At 45.1% G+C, this 23,843-nt stretch overlaps 1 protein-coding gene across 2 annotated transcripts in view; it reads left to right on the forward strand.

Annotated features, from left to right (window-relative positions):
- MGAT5 (alpha-1,6-mannosylglycoprotein 6-beta-N-acetylglucosaminyltransferase) overlaps positions 1–23,843 on the forward strand; it is a 131,021-nt gene that overhangs the window by 21,043 nt on the left and 86,135 nt on the right. For both annotated transcript variants that reach the window (XM_083153813.1, XM_083153814.1), the window contains exon 3: positions 13,517–13,684. In XM_083153813.1, coding sequence (XP_083009939.1) covers positions 13,517–13,684 — 168 coding nt within the window. The remainder of the gene's footprint in view (positions 1–13,516; positions 13,685–23,843) is intronic.

Genomic DNA, 23,843 nt, shown 5'->3' on the forward strand with positions numbered 1-23,843 from the left:
AGAATAGTACATGGGGCAGCAGCAGCATTATTCCCTCCGTAACATTTGCTTATACCACTAAAGCCTATCATGCCAAATATTCAATATGCCCCTCAGTTTGAGTTATAGATGTGGAAAATTCTTTGCGTTAAATCAGAATTTTTTATTTTTGGGTTGGAGGACAATTGGACGGTGTAAATGTTGGTACTCTTTACTTAGAACGGCGCCCACGATTTTGATCGTGGGCATCGTTAGTAAAAAATCTCGGGCATCTTGGGCATTGAATGCACTAAAAAATCGGGTGCGATGCGACCGACGAGATGCCCGCGATTTCCCATAGGGTAGGGTACAATGTTAAATGTCTCAATTGACCCAATTTTCCTGTTCAATGCCTCAATTGACCCGATTTTTCCATAGGAAACAATGTTAAATGGGCCACAGAGGCCAAATAGGCACCCTGAAGTGTATAATGGCCACCCGAATTGTTAACGCCACCCCACGATCAACGTCAACCCGAAGCGTGGCGAGCGCAGCGGTATGCGTCCTACGACCTTTTCATACCCCCACTATCCACGTCGGCGTGGAGTTGAGAATAGAAAGTGTGGCGAGCGCAGCGAGCCACCGAGCCCGAAGCGTGGCGAGCGCACGCGGACAGCTGTGAAGCCCGCGAGGGGACGCGGATACCTGTGACGGTATCCGCGTCCCCTCGCGGGGCTCGCTGCGCTCGCCACGCTTCGGGCTCGGTGGCTCGCTGCTCTCGCCACACTTTCTATTCTCAACTCCACGCCGACGTGGATAGTGGGGGTATGAAAAGGTCGTAGGACGCGTACCGCCGCCCCTCGCGGGCTCGCTGCGCTCGCCACGCTTCGGGTTGATCGTGGGGTGGCGTTAACAATTCGGGTGGCTTTTATACACTTCAGGGTGCCTATTTGGCCTCTGTGGCCCATTTAACATTGTTTCCTATGGAAAAATTGGGTCAATTGAGGCATTGAACAGGAAAATCGGGTCAATTGAGACATTTAACATTGTTCCCTATGGGGCATCTCGTCGGTCGCATCGCACCCGATTTTTTAGTGCATTCAATGCCCGAGATGGCCATGATGGGCGCCCTTCTAAGTAAAGAGTACCTAAATGTTTTTTTGGGACACCCTTTGCAAACCTGTAATCCAGGAAGCTGCCTTTTGATTTTGCAGTTCCATACGTTTTGGGGAAATGTCACAGTCTTGGCGATCCTCTTATTATTGTTTAGTTATTCTTTTTTTAAACTTTATTGTGCTTGTGTGCTGTACTAGATACATATCTAAGGGTCTTTTCATGAAACCGAGAAACTAGTGGGAATGGCAACCAATCAACTCCAAGGGATCCCTTCTCTATTCTTTTCACTGCTTCATGTATAGACCCCCTAGTCTTTCCCAATTATATATTCTGTGAAAGGGAGGGATGCCAGGATGGCTGCTGGAGTCAGTCAGTGAGACTGGGGAAAGCACTATGGCTGGACACACCTCAGTCAGGATGTGTGCTGCAGGCATTTGGACATAGTTAAGTGTGGTCATAATAAATATATATATATATATATATATATATATATATATATATATATATATATATATATATATATATATATATATATATATTTATATTTATATATATATATATATATATATATATATATATATATATTTTTTTTTTTACTGGGACAAAGGAATGCAAACTGGTGAGATCTATATTTTCTCCCTTCAGACAGATTGTTTCCTCGTTAGTGTTGTCTGTCTAGTTTTATTGAGCAAAAATCCTCTGTACATTGTGGATATTACGGCCGGCGTTACTGAAGAATGTCAGCAGAAATGACACTACAATGCGGCAATAGAAGGGTTACTGATCTGTGTTGATTTTTTTTTTTCTTCTGTCATATTTCTAGTACCACATTGGCCTTTTTTTGTTTCCTAACCATTGTCCTAAATAAGTCTCTCATTTGGGCAAATTAATTTTCTTGTTAATAACGCAAAGTGTATTCATGATACATCTGACCTTTTAATAAATAACCTTATTATATGGCCACTACAAGCCTTGAAAATGTGGGAAAATGCTAGTACATTTATAGCTTGGCTTATCTAGTGCAGGGGTTCTCAAACTTGGTCCTCAGGACCCCACACAGTTCACTCTGCAGTTAGTGGCTCCATGAGGCTATCCCACACATCTACTATACGACTATATTACCAAGTGTAATAAGCTATGCACCTATATAAGGGGGTAAAGTAAAATGCAGCTCTGTACATATACTGTATGCTGTACTTCCTAAACCTATTGGAGGAGGATGCCTTACCCTTTGCAGAGGGTGTCCGGTCCCTGGGTCGCCAATGTCTAGGTCAGTGGTAGCCAACTCCAGTCCTCGAGAGCTACCAACAGTTCACATTTTCCAGACAACCTAGCTGCTGCACAGGTGCACTCATTACTAGCTGGTACATTTTTAAAGAGCCACAGGTGGAGCTAATTACTTCACTTGTGATTCTGTGAGGAGATCTGGAAAACATTAACTGTTGGTAGCTCTCGAGAACTGGAGTTGGCTACCCCAGGTCTAGGTCAACAGTCACTAAGTGGACCACTAATGGTTGACAGTGACTAGGTCAACACCTACAATGGTCGACATACCATGGGTCGAAACAAGCTTGAAGTTTAACATGGACATTCAAAAGGTCCAAACAAGTTTTTTTTTTTGTTTAGCCCGACTTAATTCACATTTTACTATCCAAGTGGGCATAGAGTGAGCATGCTTGAAGCATTGCAAGCGGATACGGTGTCTATGTCGGCGTGGGCATAAAATAAAATGTGAAAAACTCGTGTCAATATCAACCTATGGCATGTCGACCATTTTTAGGTGTAGCGTTAGTCACGATGGACCATTAGTGGTTGATGTAGATATCGTTGAGCCCCTCTATCGTAACCTTGGAGATAAATGGAAACTGGCTATACTCCTGTGACCTGCAGAGAGTTAGTTTTGCCATTTAAATGAATGCTCTTTGAAACAATCAGGCAGACTTGCCAGGACCTCTCTTATTTTTGCAATTTGTAGACTGTTCCATTTACCCCCGTCTCTATCCTCCTAGCATGCAGTATTTTGCTGCTAATCTCCTCAATAGTGACTAGTATAATCCTCCTCACTACGATTTATTAGGGCAGGGGTAGGGTGTAAACATTGGTGCATGAAGATGAAACTATAGAGTATTCAGGGAGCTGCCGGAGACTGAGCTCATTAATAAAATATCACTGCTGGACTCTGCATCTTGGTCTGCAGCCCAGAGCTTTGGCACGTTCCCCACTCCCTTCTTATATCTATTTTCCAGTAGTGCTCCTTGGGAGCAGCGAGGATTGTTTTTGCCAAATAGTCTTTTCTTAACACTGGATTCCAGAATAATAACTCTCGGTTTCAGGTTGTATGGACTGTTGCCACTAACCTATTTCAGTTCCACTACTTTACTACTTTACTATGAAATCCTAATAATAATAATAAAAAAAAAATCCTTTTCATCTGTATGGCTGCTATAATGTTCCATAGTCTGCTGAGAAAAAACATGCCAAGAACACCCCCCAGACTAAGTGCAGGGGCTTAGGCTGTTCCCAGAAGTCTGTTTGGTCCCTATTGTGACTCCCCAGGGAATTTCTGTTGCTTGTTTTGTGGTTGGAGATTTGGCCCTCTCTTTTTCTATATGTGACGGGAGGTCGCTGGTGCCTTTATGATGTCACTTCCTGGCTCTGCCTCTGCCGACCTCAGAGGCAGGTATTCAATGCCGGTGCGAGCGGCTGGCGAGGGGGTTAAACTGCGAAGATCACAGAAAACCAGTGATCCTCGCAGTTTAACCCCCGCGCCGGCCACTCGCACTATGCAACGTTCCGGGGGAATCCTCGCTGTCACAGAACTGCGAGGATTCCCCTAAACTGCGAGAGCCGAGGCTAGTGCAGCAAACTCGCTGTAATTAGCCTCGGCTCTCGCAGCTTTTGGAGGCACATTCGCAAATTCCCCCTCGCTCAAAAAAACGGAGCGAGGGGGAATTTGCGAATGAGGGGGGTCAGTTGAATACTGACAGGGTGAGCGGTGACTGCGAGCAAAAAGTCCTGCTCGCAGTCACCGCTCGCCCACGGCATTGAATATATGCCAGAGAATCTGTGCACAGCACTTGGAACTGATCTCCTGCAACTGTAGTTTTGAGGAGGCTAGATCATAGACTCTGAGGGGCAGATTTATTAAGCTCGGTGAAGTGATAAAGGGGCAGATGTATTAACCAGCGTTAAGTGCAAAAATGCACTTAACGCTGGTTAACTGGGGGGGGGGGTTACGTCTGTCCTAATGTATTACTAGCTCACCTAACGTGCGCTAGTGACAGCCCGCCGAGTTACGCTCGGTGGGGCTGTCCCTGCAATCCCCCCCCAGGGATTAACGGCCGGGGTGATGTATTAACAGCCTTCAAGGCGTTAATTCACCCCGGCCGCTTCGCCAGCTCAGGGCTAGCATTGTCCTATCCCCCACTATGGGGACAACGCTAGCCCTGCGTCTGGCTTGGGCTGCGCTGGAGATCTCGCGGTTTTAGCGAGATCTCGCGCATGCCCAGTAACCCGGGCAGGGGGGGCGACGGCGACTGCGCATGTGCGGGGCGGCGAGGGAGCCGATAAGGAGAGCCGTTAACGCTGGGGATAACGTCTCTCCTTATCGGCTTTGGGGGGGGTTAATACATCTGCCTATAACGTTTGCCCGCTTCTCCACGTTATGCTGGAGAAGCGGGACTCGTTATTCTCAAAACGTTATAGGCAGATTAGTACATCTGCCCCAATGTGTCTGGTTTTTATCACCGGCCAATCAGCTCCTAAACATGAAGTTACAGGCCTGGTTTGAAAAATGACCCAGACCCTTTACTTAGCAGTACTGTACAAATCACTGCAATCTGCATGAGCTAGAACATACACAGTGGACAATTTCCTGGAGAGTCACGCATGACTAAAGCACAGTGTTAGTCCGGTCTAGTCTCTTTTCTGTGGGTGCCGGACGGGGTCCCGACAGTCGGGATCCCGACAGTCATTTACCCGATGTCGGGATCCCGACTGTTAAAATACCGATGCACGGGTTTCCGACGGCCACCGGCTATTCTCCCTTGTGGAGGTCCACTACCCTCATAGAGGGAGAATAGAATAGGTGGCGAGCGTAGCGAGCCACCGTGCCCGCAGCGTGTTGAGCGCATTGAGCCCGCAAGGGGCTTTGTTGCGCTTGCCACGCTGTCTGAGTCCGTCCAGTCGGGATCCCGACCTCTGGCTAATGACTGTCTGGATCCCGACTGTCAGAACCCTGTGCCACACCCCTTTTCTGTTGGATAGGGAGGAGGAGGCCTGGATGGTGACTGTACAGGCCCCTTCTCCAGTTAAAATGCCCCCTTCTCATGAGCAACATTTAAATTCCTGGGTGGTGATGTCTGTGCAGTATACAGTATGTTGTCACTGACTGACAGGGCATATTCACTTTTAGCCACTGGACTTAACACAGGTTTTTAGCTCACAGATTAAGGGCCTTATTCTAGTTCACTGTTTCTGACAAAATCCTTCTTAGATGGACAAAACCATGTGCACTGCAGGTGGGGCAGATGTTACTTGTGCAGAGAGAATAAGATTTGGGTGGGCTTTTACTTCAAAGTGAGATCTATATTGCAGTGTAAAAATAAAGCAGCCAGTATTTACCCTGCACAGACACAAAGTAACTCGCCCAAATCTAATTCCCTCTGCACATTTTACATCTGCCCCCCTGCAGTGCACATGGTTTTGTCCATCTAAGAAGGATTTTGTCAGAGTGAACGAGAATAAGGCCCTAAGTGCTCAGAGTGGTTCAGAAATGTCCCACCTAGATTCTAGGTTAAGTGCCTGGAGCTATGCAGTTTCCACTCGTTTTAAAGCCCAGAGCGTGCACTTAATGCAGATTTCTTTTTGCACCCTCAGTGCTTACCATGTGTTAGTCATGGGACTTGCTGCTGGATTAGCCTGGGAGCTAAATCCTGTCGTGACTCTCCACAGCACTTAACCAATGGAGATGTAGTTTATTGCGACTAAGCTCTGGGCATTAGTTGTGGGAAGGTGCATCTGCTTACGTTTCAGACACCGTGCACTCAGTTGAATAGCTTCAGGGACTTAACCTGGGAACTGCAATGAAAATGTAATTCCCCACAATAAAATTTACAGTGGCAGAAGAAACACAGATCACTTAAGTGTAGATATAGATGATGTACAGTATACAGCTTTATCGCTATATCCAGGGGTGACATATTTATGATGAATTGTTGGGGACTCTGCCTTCTAGGAATGTTTTCGTCCACTAAAGGCGTTCTTCCTTGGGCAAGGTGGCAAATGTGAGGTCCTCTTCTGACCTACGCAACTTGCAAAAAAGGCAGTTTATCTAGATAGCCATCATCTTTTCAGATTTAGCAACAATTGAATAGCTTCTTCAGACTCGATTTGTATTCTGGTGCCGAGATTTTGTCTCGGAATCTCCTGTGATTGATGAGGTGAAATAAGCAAAAAGTACGCTGTACTTTTACTTGTATGCAACACTAATTGGAGCAATAAAAATGATCAATTAAATATTGCTCAACTAGTTGGCTGGTTGGACGGACAATCTGGTACTGTATGACAACCGTTTCCCCGCAAACTCAGGAAAATGGACAAATAAATGCAGTTAAATTGTTTAAATAAAAGAAACAAAGGGGTTTGTTACCCGCACGCACAGGACCTCATTAGAATCTTTGAGGAAGAAAAGAAAAGGACCCCCCAATTATTATATGTAGAAAAATTATTTTCTGGATATCCAGATTAATATGGGAGGGGTGCTACCGAGACAAAATTGAATGAGAGAAACAAAAGGGGAGGAAAGGTTTGTCGTTGGTGTGGTGCACCTAATTATTCAATTCAAATTTAACTTTTAATAAGTTATTGAGTTAAGATAAGCAAAATATGACAAACGCACAAGCAACATTTAGGTAAGGTAAGCAGTGTTTTAAAAGGTTGGTGGCCTACTGACAACGCACTGCACTAGGGAAATGGAACTGGTAACCAGGTTGTAGTGTGCTGAACACTGTATATATTATATATTTGATTTCAATCAGAATTGTGTCTGTGTCCTTTGTTGTTTAATAGCTAGTTAAGGTAGGGTATGTCCTGCACACAAGTGGCAAGTAAATGATATATTAATATCAGTATAAAGAGGAGACCATGTGCTGCCCCAGTGGAGATTAGTACATGTACCCCTTTAAAGTTGTTCCGTTAATCAGGCCTGTATATTCAGGCTACAGAGTGAGCTCTACCTCCATGTTTTATCACTTAATGGAGACAGTGATTTAACATCCACATTTGTCCTAATAGGATTTTCTTGTAACTGTACTGATTGGTCACAACGTGTATATTGAATGCACTTTGGCTTTAATCAGGGTTTATTTTCACCCATACTGTATGTATAGAACATTGCAACAGTATCAAGTGTTTTGTATACAAGAGAATCCTTATGTTGGACAGTGGGATTTAGGGAGTGAGAATATATTACACATGGGGCAATTCACACATAGCCAATGAAATCACCTGATAGGGTTGGAGAAGGAAATAGTATACCTTTAATGATAATTAATTAGGTTTTCCTTTTCTCCACTGAGTGCCTTTAATACATAGGGCATAGTTTCTAGTATAAATTTTATTGCTACAATGTTTCTCAGCTTTATTTGCCTCTATAAACACTGTAACAGTGGTAATAGGTCACTTGAATTGCAAGCGAGATCTGGTTGTAAAAACGCTTGTCTGCGTGATATCTGCAGATCCGCTTGTGGCAACACTTTAGCTGCAAAGGAGTCACCCGTTATTGTGGGAGACTCAGGAGTCCCTGGGGTCCTGCTCCCACAAGCTGTGTTCTAAATTTGAAGTACTGATAAACCATAAAGGTAGATGTAGTAGCCGTGACTAGTCTAGTCAGGTATGGCAGTTGTTTAAAGGGGTGCAATTCCCACAAGCGATGATCTCCGGTTAAGGCACTGACAGGCAGCATTGGCACATGTACTGATAATTGACGTGTCTTAACCTGTTTGAAACGGTAATTATAGTTGCAGACTCAGGAGTCCCTGGCGTGCAGCTCCCGCAGGCTGTGATCTTTAGCCTGAAGCACTGACAGATAGTACCGGCACGTACACTGCTAAGGTAATGGCAGTTGCCGTGTCTTCACTAGTCAGAGGTGGCAGTCAATGGTGCTCGGATGTACCCAATTATCTAGCTAAACCTGTGGGTTAAATACATGAATCAAAATACATTCCTAGTCAAGGTGGGTGTCAGTAGGCGACACCGTTAGCCGGCGCACGCTTCGTTAACGCTTTTTTTAAGGCCTTGAAAGGCTTCTCCGCTTACTGATCCAGTTCCAGAGGACTGGAGAAGAGCAAACCTAGTTCCAATGCACAAAGGTGAAAGCAAAGAAGAAGCAAGTAACTACAGACCAGTGAGCCTAACATCAGTAGTAGGGAAATTAATGGAAACCCTATTAAAATAAAGAATAGTGGAATATTTTAAATTAAACAATTTACAGGATCCAAAACAGCATGGTTTTACTGCAGGGAGATCATGCAAAACAAGTCTCATTGACTTTTTTTTTGACTCCGTGACCAAAATACTAGATGAAGGGGGGGGGGGGGGGGGGGGGGGGGGGCAGTAGATGTGGCGTATCTAGATTTTAGTAAGGCATTTGACACTGTCCCACATCGCAGGCTGCTAAATAAGCTTGAAAGTGTGGGATTGGATTATAAAACAATTAAATGGATAAGAACCTGGTTGCAGGATAGGAAACAGACCGTTGTAGTAAATGGAGTGGAGTGCATTCTATCTGTACTTGGACCAGTGCTCTTTAATATCTTTGTTAGTGACATTGCAAATGGTATTGAAGGGAAAGTTATGCCTTTTTGCAGATGACACAAAGATATGCAACAGAGTAGACACACCAGGAGGTGTAAATTTAAATAACTGATGATCTAGGTAAACTTGAGAATTGGTCAAGAGCAACTTCAGTTTAATGCTAAAAAATGCAAAATTATGCACTTGGGACTCCAAAAACCCAAGTGACTTAAAGGCAGGAGAGCAATGTAGCAAAGCAATAAGGAAGTCTAGTCAGATGCTTGGTTGCATAGGGAGAGGAATCGGTAGCAGAAAAAAAAGTAATAATGCCACTTTATAGGTCATTGGTACGGCCTCATCTGGAATACTGGGGCATATGTATTAAGCCTGGAGAAGAGATAAACTGGAGATAAAGTGAAAGGAGATAAAGCACCAGCCAATCAACTGTGTTAGAAAATGACAGCTGGGAGTTGATTGGCTGGTGCTTTATCTCCTTTCACTTTTTCTCCACTCTTTCTCCACTCTATCTCCAGTTTATCTCTTCTCCAGGCTTAATACTGTACATCTGCCCCAATGTGTCCAGTTCTGAAGACCATATCTTCAGAAGGATATAAAGACATGGGAGAGTGTACAAAGAAGGGCAACTAAAAAGGTGCATGGCCTAAATCACAAAACTTACCTGGAAAGACTAGGGGCGAGATTCTATATAGCAGAGATGCGGTAAAAACCCTGTTTTCGGGGTTTCTACCGCATCTCTATATGCTATATTGTGCCTCCGCAGTGTCAGCGCTGCGGAGGGAATCGCCAGCAAAAGCTGGCGAATCCCTGCAGAAGCCTATGGGCTTCTTACCGCAGCGCTGTTTGAGGGATCCGTCACGGATCCCTCCCAGCGTGCCCTGCGGCCGGCGCCGGGGTCTGCGCATGCGCAGATGGACTCCCGGGTCACAGACCCGGAAGTCCAGCACCGGCACCGCAAGGGACAGCTCTTACCGCAAGAGCTGTCCCTTGCGTTAATAACGGCATATGTTACAGCATATGCCGTTATTAAAAATGCGATGTCCGGCGAAGGGGGGCCGCGGATGTTATAACATCCCGCCCTAAAAGATCTTAACCTGTATAGTTTGGAGCAGAGAAGAGAAAGGGGGGACATGATAGAAATCATCAAATATATCAAGGGTTTTAACATAGTACTGGAGGGAAATTTTCTTCAAAGGAAAAGAAGTAGTAGAACACGAGGACATGCTCTGAAACTGAAGGGAGGTAGGTCCAGGGGAAATGTTAGAAAGTATTACTTCACAGAAAGGGTAGTAGATAAGTGGAATAGCCTTCCATCAGAGGTGGTAGAGGCTAAGACAGTAGAACAATTTAAACATGATTGGGATAGGCATATAAACATCCTTACAAAGAAATAAGGATTAAAAAAGGGTTGAGATTACCCGAAGGATAAAAAAGGGGCAGACTAGGGGCCTTATTTTGGTTTATTCTTTCTGACAAAATCCTTCTTAGATGGACAAAACCATGTGCACTGCAGGGGGGGAGATGTAACATGTGCAGAGAGAATTAGATTTGGGTGAGTAATTTTGTTTCTGTGCAGGGAAAATACTGACTGCTTTATTTTTACACTGCAATATAGATCTCACTTTGAAGTAAAACCCCACCCAAATCTAATTCTCTCTGCACAAGTAACACCTGCCCCACCTGCAGTGCACATGGTTTTGCCCATCTAAGAAGGATTTTGTCAGAAAGAATGAACCAAAATAAGGCCCTAGATGGGCCAAATGGTTCTTCTCAGACGTCAAATTCTATGTTTCTATGTTACTGAGCAGATTAGAATTGGGTCATATATACCATGTTTTTGAGGGTCTTCTGTGCTCACAGTGAAGCTACACGTCCTCGTATTCCTGGTACATTTTCTCCTGTTACTTGCAAGAGTACGTCACATTTACTAGCTATTGTGAAGTTTGAAACCTGTCTTGTGGCCAACAAAATAGGGAACAAACTACAAGTTTTTGTTTTTTTTTCTTCATTTCCCCAGACTTTCTTTACATTTGCATGAGTATTGTGTCCAACTGTGAATCCGTCCCCTTGTGCTTCAGTACATACTGCAGTTGTGTTATGTCATACAGCCATTTTATTTTTAGCTTTCAAGTTTTGCACATTATCCTCTCCTCTTTAACATTGAATAACTTTCCTTCTGCTTAACCTCAGCGTTCATTCACACATGCATCGGGGGAAGAAAGAGGAGCGTGGTAAAAAAAATCTTTGTTTTGGATGTGGCGTGTCCTCTCTCTCTCTCTTTCTCTCTTTCTTTCTTTCTTTCTTTCTTTCTTTCTTCTTTTTTTTTTTTTCTTTTTGGGGGTTTTATCATTTGTTTTTGTTTTTTTACATAAAATGAATTGACCGATACAGTAAGTTGAGGTTTTAGGCACCCGAGCTGAATTTTCATCAGCATGTATCTTACCTGGTCTAGACTCTTTAATGCTTAACCCTAAACCAGGAGCATTTGGGAGCAATAAGTAATGGGAGCCAAAAATAATCATAGGCCAGTCAGGCACCCATTTCTTAATGGAAAAAAAAGCAACAATAGAATTATCCCAATTACTGCTATATAGAACGCAACTGTGAGGCGTGAACGATTTGACTGTCTTTTGAATTTGTTTACTAATCCCTGATCAGCGCATTTAAAAGTGGATATCTCTGAGCAGGTCCCTATAGTTTATCAGTCTCCGTCATTAATTATAAGTGATGGATGTCCTATTGTGTACGTCATGTTAATATGTGCATGCACATGCCAGCCCTGTAAAAGGTATTCACATTTTGCTGTTACAACATGGAACAGTGATGGATTTAATTGAAACGTGTTTCATAGATACTTACTTCCCCAGAAAATTCAAGGAAATTGTACTTGGTTGTTTTTATTGAAACTTTTTTTTTTAGTTCTCCTCCCTCCCCCTCCCCAGCACTAATAAGGGAGGAGAAGTGAACCAGAGGAGAAGTTGCACAAGGCAACTTCAATCAGCACTGAAGTAACATCTACAATTTGCATAATATAAAATTATACAGAGCAGCTGATTGGTTGCCATGGGCAACTTCTCCACAGGCTCACTGCTTCACACATCTACCCCAAAGTACTTAATGGGCCAGATGCACTAAGCGTTTAAAGTGATAAAATGGAGATTGATCAACAACCAACCAATCGGCTCCAGCCTGACATTTTTCAAACGCTGAGCAAGATGTATTATAGCGGCGCTAATCGCACCTCTATAACTCTTCTTGCTTCGACTTCTTATTAATGAGGCAAAGCAGGAAGGGACATCGACATGATTTATTAACATCTTCTCTGCCGAAGCAGGAGAGCGCAAACTCCCCCCTCCAGAGATGTCCCCTTGAGGAGACATTGCATCAATTCACACTGACACGCTGTCGCAAACAGCCTGGGTTACTGGCTGGTGTGAAAGCTACTGACCCAGGCAGCGGGTTCCAGACTGGTCGCTATTCTGGGCAGCGGGGCGGGAAGCACTGTTGAATTTGAAAACCTATTGAAAAGACTGGCTGAGAGCGTCCAGCCAATCAGCGTCTGGACAGTCTTTTCAAAATGTTTTCAAATTCAGCAGCATTTCCTGCCCAGCAAATAGCTCGCCAGCCGCCACTGCCCGGATCCCCGCAGTCTGGACCCTCACTGATTAACAGACATTTCATATTTTTGTGTCGTTTTCAGAGCCTGTAACTACAATCCTGCTTTTTACTCTGTTATTTTAAGCAAAATATTTAAGAGATGAACAAACACATCCCCTGTGGCCTGGTAGAGTATTATCTAAAGCATGATAATACCAGGTTGTTAATGATTTAATTACAGGCATGCACAGGCTCGACTTTAAGTATGGTTTTGTTTTATTTCTTTCTCCAGTGGGGAAAGCCAGATCTGTATTCACAATTTAGGAGTTTCTCTTTCCATAATGAAACTGGTTATATATATATTTTTTAATTATTTATTAATAAAGAAATGAGAAATTAGGGGGGTAATTCAGAGCTGCTCACACGGCTGCATTTATTCGGTGCCTAGCGACCCCCCCCCCCCCCCCCCGCTGCCTGAATACCCTTGCTACACTGCGAGTGGATGGGTTCCCTGGGGCTCACCCAGCATTTATATGGGCACACCCATGAAAGCCGGGTGTCCACCCTGGCGATTTTAAATATCGCCAAAGGCGTTTGCTGCGGGGGATCTGCACCTGCGAATTGTGCCTACGCGCAGACCCCCACCATCTGAGCGTACAGGTCTGAATCGCCCATAAGTTTGCCTGAGACTGTTTGTTTATATATGGTAGTCTGCAGTGACCATTGTTTATTCAAAGAATCATTATTAATATGGCAATGAGTAATGATATGTTGTGTGAAGCGATTGTTCATTACCTTGTATTCAAATATTGAAGTTTTGTACTTTATTTGTATAAAGTAACTGGTGAGCTCTAATTACCATACATACTGTGTGTGAATTGTTATTTGTTACATGAAACTCAAATTTTCCTTTTTAGCTTTGGACATGTTGCTTATCTGATTTTGTAATGCTACATAAATTGTGCTCATTGAGCCATGCCGATTTGTACTTTATTTTATTACAGTTTGATTTTATATAATCTTTCTACTTTAGATTTGAAGAAGACGCTGGCGGTTCTTCTGGATAATATCTTGCAGCGTATTGGGAAATTGGAGTCAAAAGTAGACACCTTGGTAATTAATGGCACTGGATCAAACTCCACAAATGGTACCACGACCGTGATCCCCAGCATAGGGGCTGGTGATAAATTAAATATTGCTGGTAAGTACCGGACTTTATCAGTGACCTCCTTTCGTTCAGCCGGAATGAAATGACACATCTGACATGTTAATTGTGTTTGCCCGATATGTGGGTGCTTGCGGTCTAATTCGATGTCTACTATGCTGCATGGCCAATGGTTGATAATGCAAGTGACCTAGTGTATCCTAATGAAGGACAGAACAGTGGTCTCTGCATCCTTCATTAGATCCTTCTGATGTGTATGCAGGAACCGATATGTGTGCCCATAGTGTGTGCTTACTTTTGCATAATTGTTTTAATCCGTGCTTTATTCCTGGTTATTATCACAGGGTTAGCAGCCAATTAAATCAACCCTTTAATGCTACTTTTGTTGTTTTGCTACTTTGGTTGAAATGTTGGCTATACTATCCAAAGCCAATAAGATTTTTTGCTGCCAGTTTCTTTCATGTTTGTATTTTAAATATGTAAATGTTTTTTAAATAATGTTATTGTCTGGGTTATACAAATAGACATGCAGATGTTGGGAGATTCTCTAAACTAAAAATGCAGTAAAAACCCCGTTATCTGGATTTTTAACGCATTTTGGGATGCTCTAAGCATCCCCCACCGGGTTACCGCGATGAGGGGCATTGCCAGATTTTTCTTCTAACGCGACCCACCGACACCCCCCCCCCCCCCCCCTCACCTTTGTTCGGGCTGCCCGAACCTGTGACCTCCTCCTCCCTGCACTATGATCCTCTTCCGGGTGCAGGGAGGAGGAGAGCCCGGCGCAGCAGCGCCGGGTAAGAGAGGGAGGGAGGGTAGAGCCGACAGACCAGCTGACTCTCACCGCAAAGGACCGCTTTTAACGCAAGAGCTGTCCTTTGCCATAATTATCGCATATGTTAGAGCATATGCGATAATTATGTATGCAATGAGCGACGAAGGGGGGCGGAGCTGGGCTACAGAGGTTTGAACATCCCGCCCATTGTGTCTACTGTTAGTGAGCCTGTAATTAATTTGAAATGCTGCACTTGTATATGTTTGCACCGGAGTCTGCATATGAACTAGGCCACAGGTTCTCAAAGTCGGTCCACACAGTGCATGTTTTGCAGGTCTCCTCACAGAATCAAGTGAAATAATTAGCTCTACCTGTGGCTCTTTTAAAATGTCAGTCAGTACGGAGTGCACCTGTTGGGTGACCTGGAAAACATGAACTGTGTGGGGGCCTGAGGACTGAGTTTAAGAACCCCTGAACTAGGCGGCAACATTTAGGATATATTGGAGTGGAGAGCGATGAAGTTGGGGCAGCCTGATAAGTGTTTTACACTTGATGTTTCCGAGGTGGTAAGAGCAGGACTGTGAGGGGGAGATGTACTATACTGGCACTCACCATGCCCCTACAGCACTTCCTGCTTTGCTCTATTATGCCACTTTAAGACTGTACTTTTTACCCGTTATTTTGACGTTTTAAAACGGTAATTTGTGCAGTCTGAAAGGTCAGAGTAAATTTACCGGTTCTATTGAACTGGCATTTCTAAACGGTAATAAAGCAGGGTCCTACCCATTTCTGAAAGCAGCACTACTGAGGCCAAGCAGGAAGCTACACCAACAGGATGTATAAACATCTTGTCTGCAAGAGCGGAGGAGTCAAAATTCCCCACCCTCCCCATTCTGGCCATCCCTGCTTAAACACATCAGCTTAGTGTTGATGTGCTGGGTCTCCCTGCCTGGCTGGTTCCCCAATGCTCATGTGCAAGATCTTGCTACTCTCATTAGATATTACATGCTCCCCAGAGGTGGCACCTTCTGTGGAGATAGGGCAACAATACCTGCAGCTGTTGAATTCAAACCATTCATACATTGCCCTTCATATCGGAGTGGTATCTTTTAAATCGTGACAATAAAGACCGTAACACACAGTGCCTTGTCATTCGGCGCACACCGCCAGTGTAATACGTCGGGTGGAAGCAGTATCTGAGCACAAATTACGGGGTAACTTTCATCCCCACCATATTGACACTTAATAGATCTACCTCTCAATGTCTAAGAATAGTTACAAGACTTTGCACTTGCTGGCTAGAGATGATAATAAAACTGTAGGAGGTGAGGTTATTCTTGGAGCTTGGGGAAAATAATAAAATCTTTTAAATTTGTAAAGTTTAAAAAAAAAATGCTTGGACATCCAGGATGAATTAGCAGAGACACGGTTGAAGATAGAGATATAGATATATAAAATCCGGGGCATCACGGACGTGGAATTGTTAACATTACTGCCTCACAGCACTGAGGTCATGGGTTCGATTTCCACCATGGCCCTAACTGTGCGGAGTTTGTATATTCTCCCTGTGCTTGCGTGGGTTTCCTCTGGGTGCTCAAATTTCTTCACACACGCCAAAAATATACTGGTAGGTTAATTATGCTCCCAACAAAAATGAACCTTAGAATGTCTGTGTGTACATGTGGTAGGGAATATAGATTGTAATCTCCACTGGGGCAGGGACTGGTGTGAATGTTCAAATATTCTCTGTAAAGTGCTGCGGAATATGTGTGCACTATATAAGAGACTGTTAATAAATAATAATAAATGTCCAACGTTGAGATGATATGGAAGGCCAAAAGAGCTCCTGCAAAGAGGATGTGTTATGGGAGAATAGGTGTGGTCCAAGAACCGATGATTGAGGGATGCTTATAGTTTTTGTATGTGTGGGAAGTGGAGTCTTGAGAGGAGATAAAGAGATACTGGTCAGAGAGGTAGGAGGACAGCCAGGAGAAGGCAGTAACATGCAGACCAAGAGAGTGGAGGACTTGCAGAAAAAGAGGGTGGTCCCCACTGTCAAAAGCAGCAGAGTATCGGCCTTTGTGTTTGACAGCAAGGAGGTCATTGCTGTCGTTTTGTTATAGGGCAGATCCTGTGGATTGGTGGATTGGAGAGGATGAAAGACTGTGAAATGGTTCAAGCTGGAAGTGAGAAAATGCTGTTTGTAGATAATGCATTAAGTTTATAAAGTGGACAGGGCATGGCACCCTGCTAAATCGAACTTTACAGGTATTCACACAAAATGTAGAAGCCACGTGTTGAACTTCTTTGCCAAGAAATTGCTTAAACACATGTTTTAAGCTTCACCCCTAATTTTGAACCGTGTAGCTGATGTCATGCAGTGGTTATTACGCTGAAGAGATGCTGAGTGCTTTTTAAAACCTCCATCTCAGCTGGGAATATTTATATGAATTGTTCACATATTGACCTGTGAAGTTGCCCCAGCAATGGATGGTATTGAGGTCATGCTGTACCTGTATTCTATGGTTCCATTGTAGCATTCTGTTCCAGAAGTTGTTTTCTCAGAATATATGAATTTTTTTTTTTTTGTCTGGCAGCCATTACTGCTGTGGTGGTATAACACTGCATGAAAAGTGTCCATGTTTATTCTCTGCGGAGAAACTTTCCTTTAATTTGAAAAATTATATATGCATATATTTCTCCTTCATCCTTGGGGACACTGAAGTACTACGCTGGGGATAGTGGTGTATTGGAGGAGTCGGCACTTTAAGAAATTGAAGTGTAGCATGGCTCCTCCCCTCAGACCCCAGTCTTAGTTAAGTGCCCGGAGGAGTCGGGTCCCTGGGCAGGGGCTCCTTCTATATGGGCTCTTATTGTGTTTTTAAGTGGCACAGGCAGCCAGGGGACCCTACTGGCTTGCCTGCTTCGTGGAATGCCCTCCGGGCGTCAGAGCGGCACTGCCTGCGGTACACGCTGCTGACCCCAGCCACTGGTGCATCGGCGCCGGGGACCCGCCACAGCTGCCCGCGGCTAGTGTTACGGGTCCATGGCCGCATCACTCGCCAGGGGGTCAAGGGACAAGAGAAGCAGGGTGACGGCTGGACAGCGTAGCGCACTGTCCGGCAGGGAGAGCTGTCAATCATTGCCGCTGCTAACAGCGCGCACTGAGCGGGACGGAAGGGGCGGAGTAAAACTCCTCTTCCCCTCCGTCTGGCGCTGTGCCGTGCCATTTCCAGCCCACGCTGTTTCCCATTGCTTGGTGTGCCTCCACGGACACTTCCAGGACAGGACATCAAGGCGCCTCTCCTCCTCCTCAAGCTGTGGATACTGCGCTGGGTGAGTGACAGGGGACTTTCCTTATAGGATTACCCGGCTGGAGAAAAACTTGTGTTAGTGGGCTCAATTCGGGGAAAGCAGGCTCCTCTCCCCCTATTGTTTTCTTCCCTTCTTCACTGCTCCCTTTCAATCTAGTTTGGGAAAGTCTGTGAATGTTTGGGAAGTTTGTGGGGTGTGTGTGTGTGTGCTTGTTAAGCCTTCACAGAGTTCTCACTCCAAGGTCTCCCAAAAGCTGTTTATTTGCACTGTGTGCAATGAACAATGTACACAGCACATAAAGGTTGTGTCTATGTGTAAAGATTGTTATGGAGGGGATGTTGTACAGAAACCTTCCTCCCTCCTTAATGCTGAAGGGGTCACCAGTGTTTTATCCACACTTTTTATCAGAGCTGGCAGCGTCCCGTAGGGACAGGGAAATTTTACATACACGGTTGACCTCTATCAGTTCCGCAGAGCCCTCCTGGGCCAGGAATCTGATCAAATCTGTGGACTCCCTAGAAAGGTCAGCCAGGGCACCCTCGCAGCCTGTGAGCGGGCCCCCTCCTCCCAAAAAGAGGAGTGTTCCTTTACTACTGCAGGTTGACACTTCAGAGGTTGAACAGGAGGAAGGTGAATTCCAGGAGGAGCCCCTTCCCCCTGTGGAGGAGGATTCCCAGGAAGGGCCTCAGGGGGTAGAAGCCCTCATTCAGGCTATTAAATTTACCCTAAATGTAGCTGAACCAGATCCTCCAGCCGTGGTGTCTATATTCAGCCGCTCCACAAAACCCATAGTTACCTTTCCAGAATCCATGGTAAAAAGTTTCAACTGTCAAAACGTTTTAAGGTGTCATACCCCTTCTCTCCAGAGGCGAGGGCCAGATGGGAGAACCCGCCATTGGCAAACGCTTCGGTGTCAAAGCTTTCATAGAAGGCAGCTCTTCCCATTCTGGGGAGGTGGCATTAAAAGATGCACCTGACAGACGTTTAGAATCAGGTCTAAAACCTATTTACACCACAGCAGGTGTAAGTCTACGCCCTATTTTTGTAATTTCCTGGGTCAGCAGGGCCATGGAGAAATGGGCAGCGGAAATATCCAAGGGTCTTGCGGAACAACGTTCGCTAGACTATTTGGCTTTATTAGCGGATCATATGCGTGAATCTGCTGTTTAAATAGGGGAGGCTGCAAGAGACTCAGCAGCATTAATTGCCAGAGTTTCAGCATTATCGGTTACGGCCAGACGTTCCCTATGGCTAAAATTCTGGCAGGCCGAAGTGGACATAAAAAAGGCGGTGGAAGCCCTACCCTTTACGGGGGAGGTTTTGTTTGGGCCTGAGCTGGACAAGCTAATTGCTCAAGCTACAGGAGGAAAGTCCACCTTCCTCCCCTCCTCAGCCCCACCGCAAAATAAATCCTACCAAGGCCCATGCTTTCGTTCCTTTCGAGGTGCCCCAAAATTCAGGGGAAAGTCTAGGGGATCCTTTGCACCTTCTCGGGGTAGAGGCAGAGTTTTTGGTGGCACAACCACCAACCACCGTTGCCAACCGGCGTCCCAACTCCAAACAGCCAGAAAAACCAGTAGCATGACTGCCTTCCTTCCTACCTGGGGGACCCCAGATTAGGAGCCCGGCTTCTGGATTTTCAGGACACCTGGAAGAAATCCGGCAAGGACAACTGGGTTCTTTCAATCATTTCTCAAGGATACAAACTAGACTTTGCTTATCCCCCTCCTCAGCAGTTTTTCACGATGGAACTTCCCACATGGAAAAGAACTGTACTTTACTTCTGCACGAGATTCAACGGTTGTTATCCCCCCGAGTAATTATGCCAGTTCCTGCGGGACACCACACAGAAGGCTTTTATTCTCCTCTTTTTCTGGTGCCGAAACCAGACTGGTCGGTACGCCCAATCTTAAATTTGAAAATCTTGAACAGGTACATAGTTTACCACAAGTTCAAAATGGAGTCACTACGCTCTGTAGTGGCCGGTCTGGAACCAGGGGGATTTTTAGCATCCTTGGACATCCAGGATGCCTATTTGCATGTCCCATTTACGAGCATCATCAAAAATTCCTGCGGTTTGCGATCAAGAATTAACGATTCCAGTTTTGGGCACTGCCGTTCGGCCTATCATCTGCACCACGCCTATTTACCAAAATAATGGCGGTCATGGTCGCCTTGCTGCATACAAAAGGAGTCAATATTGTCCCTTACTTGGACGACCTTTTGATCAAGGCCTCGTCCAAAGACCAGTTACTTCAGTCAATTCAAGTGTTAATTCAACATGGCTGGATCCTAAATTACAAAAAATCAACGGATCCTGTTTCTGGGACTAATTCTGGACACTACGTTACAGAGGATCTTTCTGCCTATTGACAAGATCCTTTCTCTTCAGGACTTGGCCAGACAGGTACTCCGGCCTCAGAGAGTATCAGTACACCTCTGTATTCGCCTTTTGGGCAAAATGGTGGCTTATTTCGACGCCCTCCCGTTCGGCCGTTTTTATTCACGGACGTTTCAACTCGTCCTTCTCAAACAGTGGTCAGGCTCACATGTGCACATGCACAGGCGAGTAGTGCTGGCACCTTGCAGCCACCTATCTCTGCAGTGGTGGCTTCATACACCCAATCTGTTAGAAGGACGTCGTTTTGGAGTCTGGGAATGGACTATCATCACGACGGACGCCAGCCTCAGGGGCTGGGGAGCTGTGGTGCTGGGACATAATTTCCAGGGTCGTTGGTCCCCTCAGGAGGCAAAGTTACCGATTTTAAATATCCTGGAGCTTCGAGCAATTCGCCTAGCTTTATTGAATACCGACTTGCTCCTCAGAGGGCGAGTGGTTCGGCTACAATTAGACAATGCCACAGCTGTGGCGTATGTCAATCGCCAAAGTGGTACTCGAAGCTGCAGGGCAATGCAGCAGGTGCGCCCGATTCTTCAATGGGCGGAGCGCCAGGCTGAGGCCTTTTCAGCAGTGTTTATCTCAGGAGTGGACAACTGGGAGGCGGATTATCTCAGTCGCCAGGATGTCCTCCCAGTGGAATGGGCTCTCCACCCGGAAGTTTCTCCCAGATTGTCCAACGTTGGGGGTTGCCCCTAATAGACATGATGGCCTCGAAACACAATCACAAGCTTCCTCGGTATTGCTTCAGATCTCGAGATCCAGCGGCAGTTGCGATCGATGCCCTGACCGCATCGTGGGACTACACCCTAATTTATCTGTTCCCACCATTTCCGTCACTTCCGCGAGTACTCAAACGGATAAAACGGGAAAAGACCACGGTGATATTGGTAGCTCCGAATCAGCCTCATCGTCCTTGGTATGCCGGTCTTCAGGGGCTCCTGATAGATCACCCTTGGCATCTTCCTCCAAGAGACAACCTACTACAACAGGGACCATTCGTTTACCACGGATTTCGGCGGTTGCGTTTGACGGTGTGGCTGTTGAGGCCGCGCTGTTGAGCAGATGGGCAATTCCAAAATCAGTAATTCCTACCATGATGAGGGCCAGGAAGGAAGTGACTTCCCGCCATTACTACAGTATATGGAAAGCTTACATGTCTTGGTGCGAACGCCGGAAGTTACCTACAGCTGTTTTTTGCCTGTCCCGTTTACGTTGGTTCTTGCAGTCCGGCTTTAAAGCAGGCCTTCGCCTTGGTTCTCTAAAGGTACAAGTCTCAGCCTTGTCAATCCTTTTTTTCATCGTTGCTTGGCAATCATTCCGGAGGTTCAAACCTTTCTGAATGGGGTTCTCCGGCTCCAACCACTGGGACCTGCCTCTTGTACTTTACTATCTCAAATCAAGTTTCTTGGAACCGCTGGAATCCCTTTACGCTTGCTCACTTGGAAAACTGTAATGCTTTTGGCCTTGGCTTCGGCAAGACGAGTCTCTGGCCTTAGTGCTCTCTCGTGTGGATCACCTTATTTGATATTTCACCCGGATAGGGCAGAACTGCGCACCAGGTTGGATTATTTGCCAAAAGTGGTCTCGGCATATCATCTAAATCAGCCTATTGTTCCGACCTTGACAGGAGATTCAGCATCTCTGGATGCTGTTTGGCCTTGCGGGTTTATGTGGAAAGAACAAAAGACCTCAAAGTCGGATTTGCTTTTTGTTCTTTATGCGTGGTTGACCGGCATACAAACAAACTCTGGCTTGGTGGATTTGTTTCACAATTAAGCAGGCATACATGCATCTCTCTATTACCGCCGTCAAGAATTTCCGCTCATTCTACTCGTTCGGTAGGGTTATCCTGGGTGGCGGCGCAGGGAGTATCTCTCCCACAGTTATGTAGGGCGGCCACTTGGTCCGGCCCGAATACCTTTCTAAGATTTTATAGGTTTGATACTTTTTGCGGCCTCTTCTTCACATTTTGGCCGAGCTGTGCTGGAGGGTGACCAGTGCCTTCCCGCCCGTGGGGATGGCTTTGGGACGTCCCCAGCGTAGTACTTCAGTGTCCCCAAGGATGAAGGAGAAAATAGGAATTTGGTACTCGCCGTTAATTCCCTTTCTCCGAATCCGTAGGGGACACTGAACGCCCTCCTGGCGCTGTTCATGCCTGTAAGGGGGGCCTGTTTGGTGGGCATGCGGCTGTTATGGTTATGCATGCGATGGTCTGCGGTGTTTACTTACGATTTGAAACCTTGTTTTTTGAACAAATAAATGAAAAATATTTGTGTGTATTTCGTGTGCTTGATGTGTTTATACAGCATAAATGCAAGATACTTCAAAATAAATCATTGAAATATTAAAATATTCCAGAATATAGAATAATCAGTTATCCAAAATTCTCCTGTTCCTGAGCATTTTGGATAAGGGATACTCAACCTGTATTTATTCCTATTATCGCTGGTTTGCTATGAGGGGATCTCACACTCTATAGCTGGCAAACATCTTGGCTGCCAAGTGCCTACAAAGGATAATTTGGGGTAAATGCATTGTATATTACACATTTTAGCATAATTTGTTTGTGAAATAAATTTGGTTTCTTGTGGAGGTGGCTAAAATACTCCACAATCTAACAATATACAGTAGATGTCAGAATCTGTATATGGATAAAGTGCTTCCCTCTCTCTTTTGTTTGTTAGGATCAGTGAACATGTACAGAAGGTCTGTACACCACTTGCATAAAAGGAGCATATTCCTACAGGTGCTTTACACAAGAGATCATGTAATGTAAGAATATTGGAATTTCACCAAGGGTCAGGGTAGTGGAATTAAACTCCTTTTGCAGAAGCCTCTATCGGGCTAGTTCATCTTACCTGTATTCAGTGGTGCTTGGCACAGGTTAAGCTCCTAGATTGTGTAACAGCCGTTGGCTCACGGAGAACAAATGGCTTGTTGCCAAGACTTATAATATGTCAGGATAATCTCTTGTCAATGTCCCTATTATAAGCGCTAATTTTTGAGCGCTGAGCAGTGGTGAGGTTTCACTCCATGACCTGCGACCTCCAGACATGTGCACATACTGGTCACTAAAGATTACTTTTAAAATAAGGGTATAAATTGTTTTAAAAACTTACCTGGACTGAGTGAGATGTTGCCCTAATTTTTGGGAGTTTATATTGTGTTCTCTAAATTACAGTATGCCCTATTTGCTCTTCTATCATCTCTAACATCCTGCTCTTATTGGTCTCCCTGTCATTTGCGATGTGCACTCCCGTAAATCATTAACGAACCCCTCCCCTATCCACCTGTAACATCCTGTTCTATCCAGAATAATAGGTTAATGGCAGGAACCAGATGGCAATATAAATTAAATTAACTACACAACCTTAATTTGCTGACTCAAATTTGGGTCTTGGTTTTTCCTATATGGTAAATAGAGCCCTGATCCCGGGTCCCTCCTATAAAAGACCCTTACATGAATTAATTAGTTAGATGAACTCTAAAGGCCCATACACACTTAACAATGTCCCCCACCGCAGATATTGGTGGAGGCTGTTATTGGCAATTTCATACACACTTGCGATGCCTGCTCCACGGTGAATGAAGGGAGGTGGGGGGGTGGAGCGACGTCCGTACTGCAGCATGGCCGTCTTTAACGATGACCTCCCTCGTCTGGACATGCTTGGATGAGGGAGGGGTTCGTTAATGATGCACGGGAG

The sequence above is a fragment of the Crinia signifera genome, chromosome 7 (genome assembly GCF_055691185.1).
Source record: "Crinia signifera chromosome 7, ASM5569118v1, whole genome shotgun sequence".
NCBI lineage: Eukaryota > Metazoa > Chordata > Amphibia > Anura > Myobatrachidae > Crinia > Crinia signifera.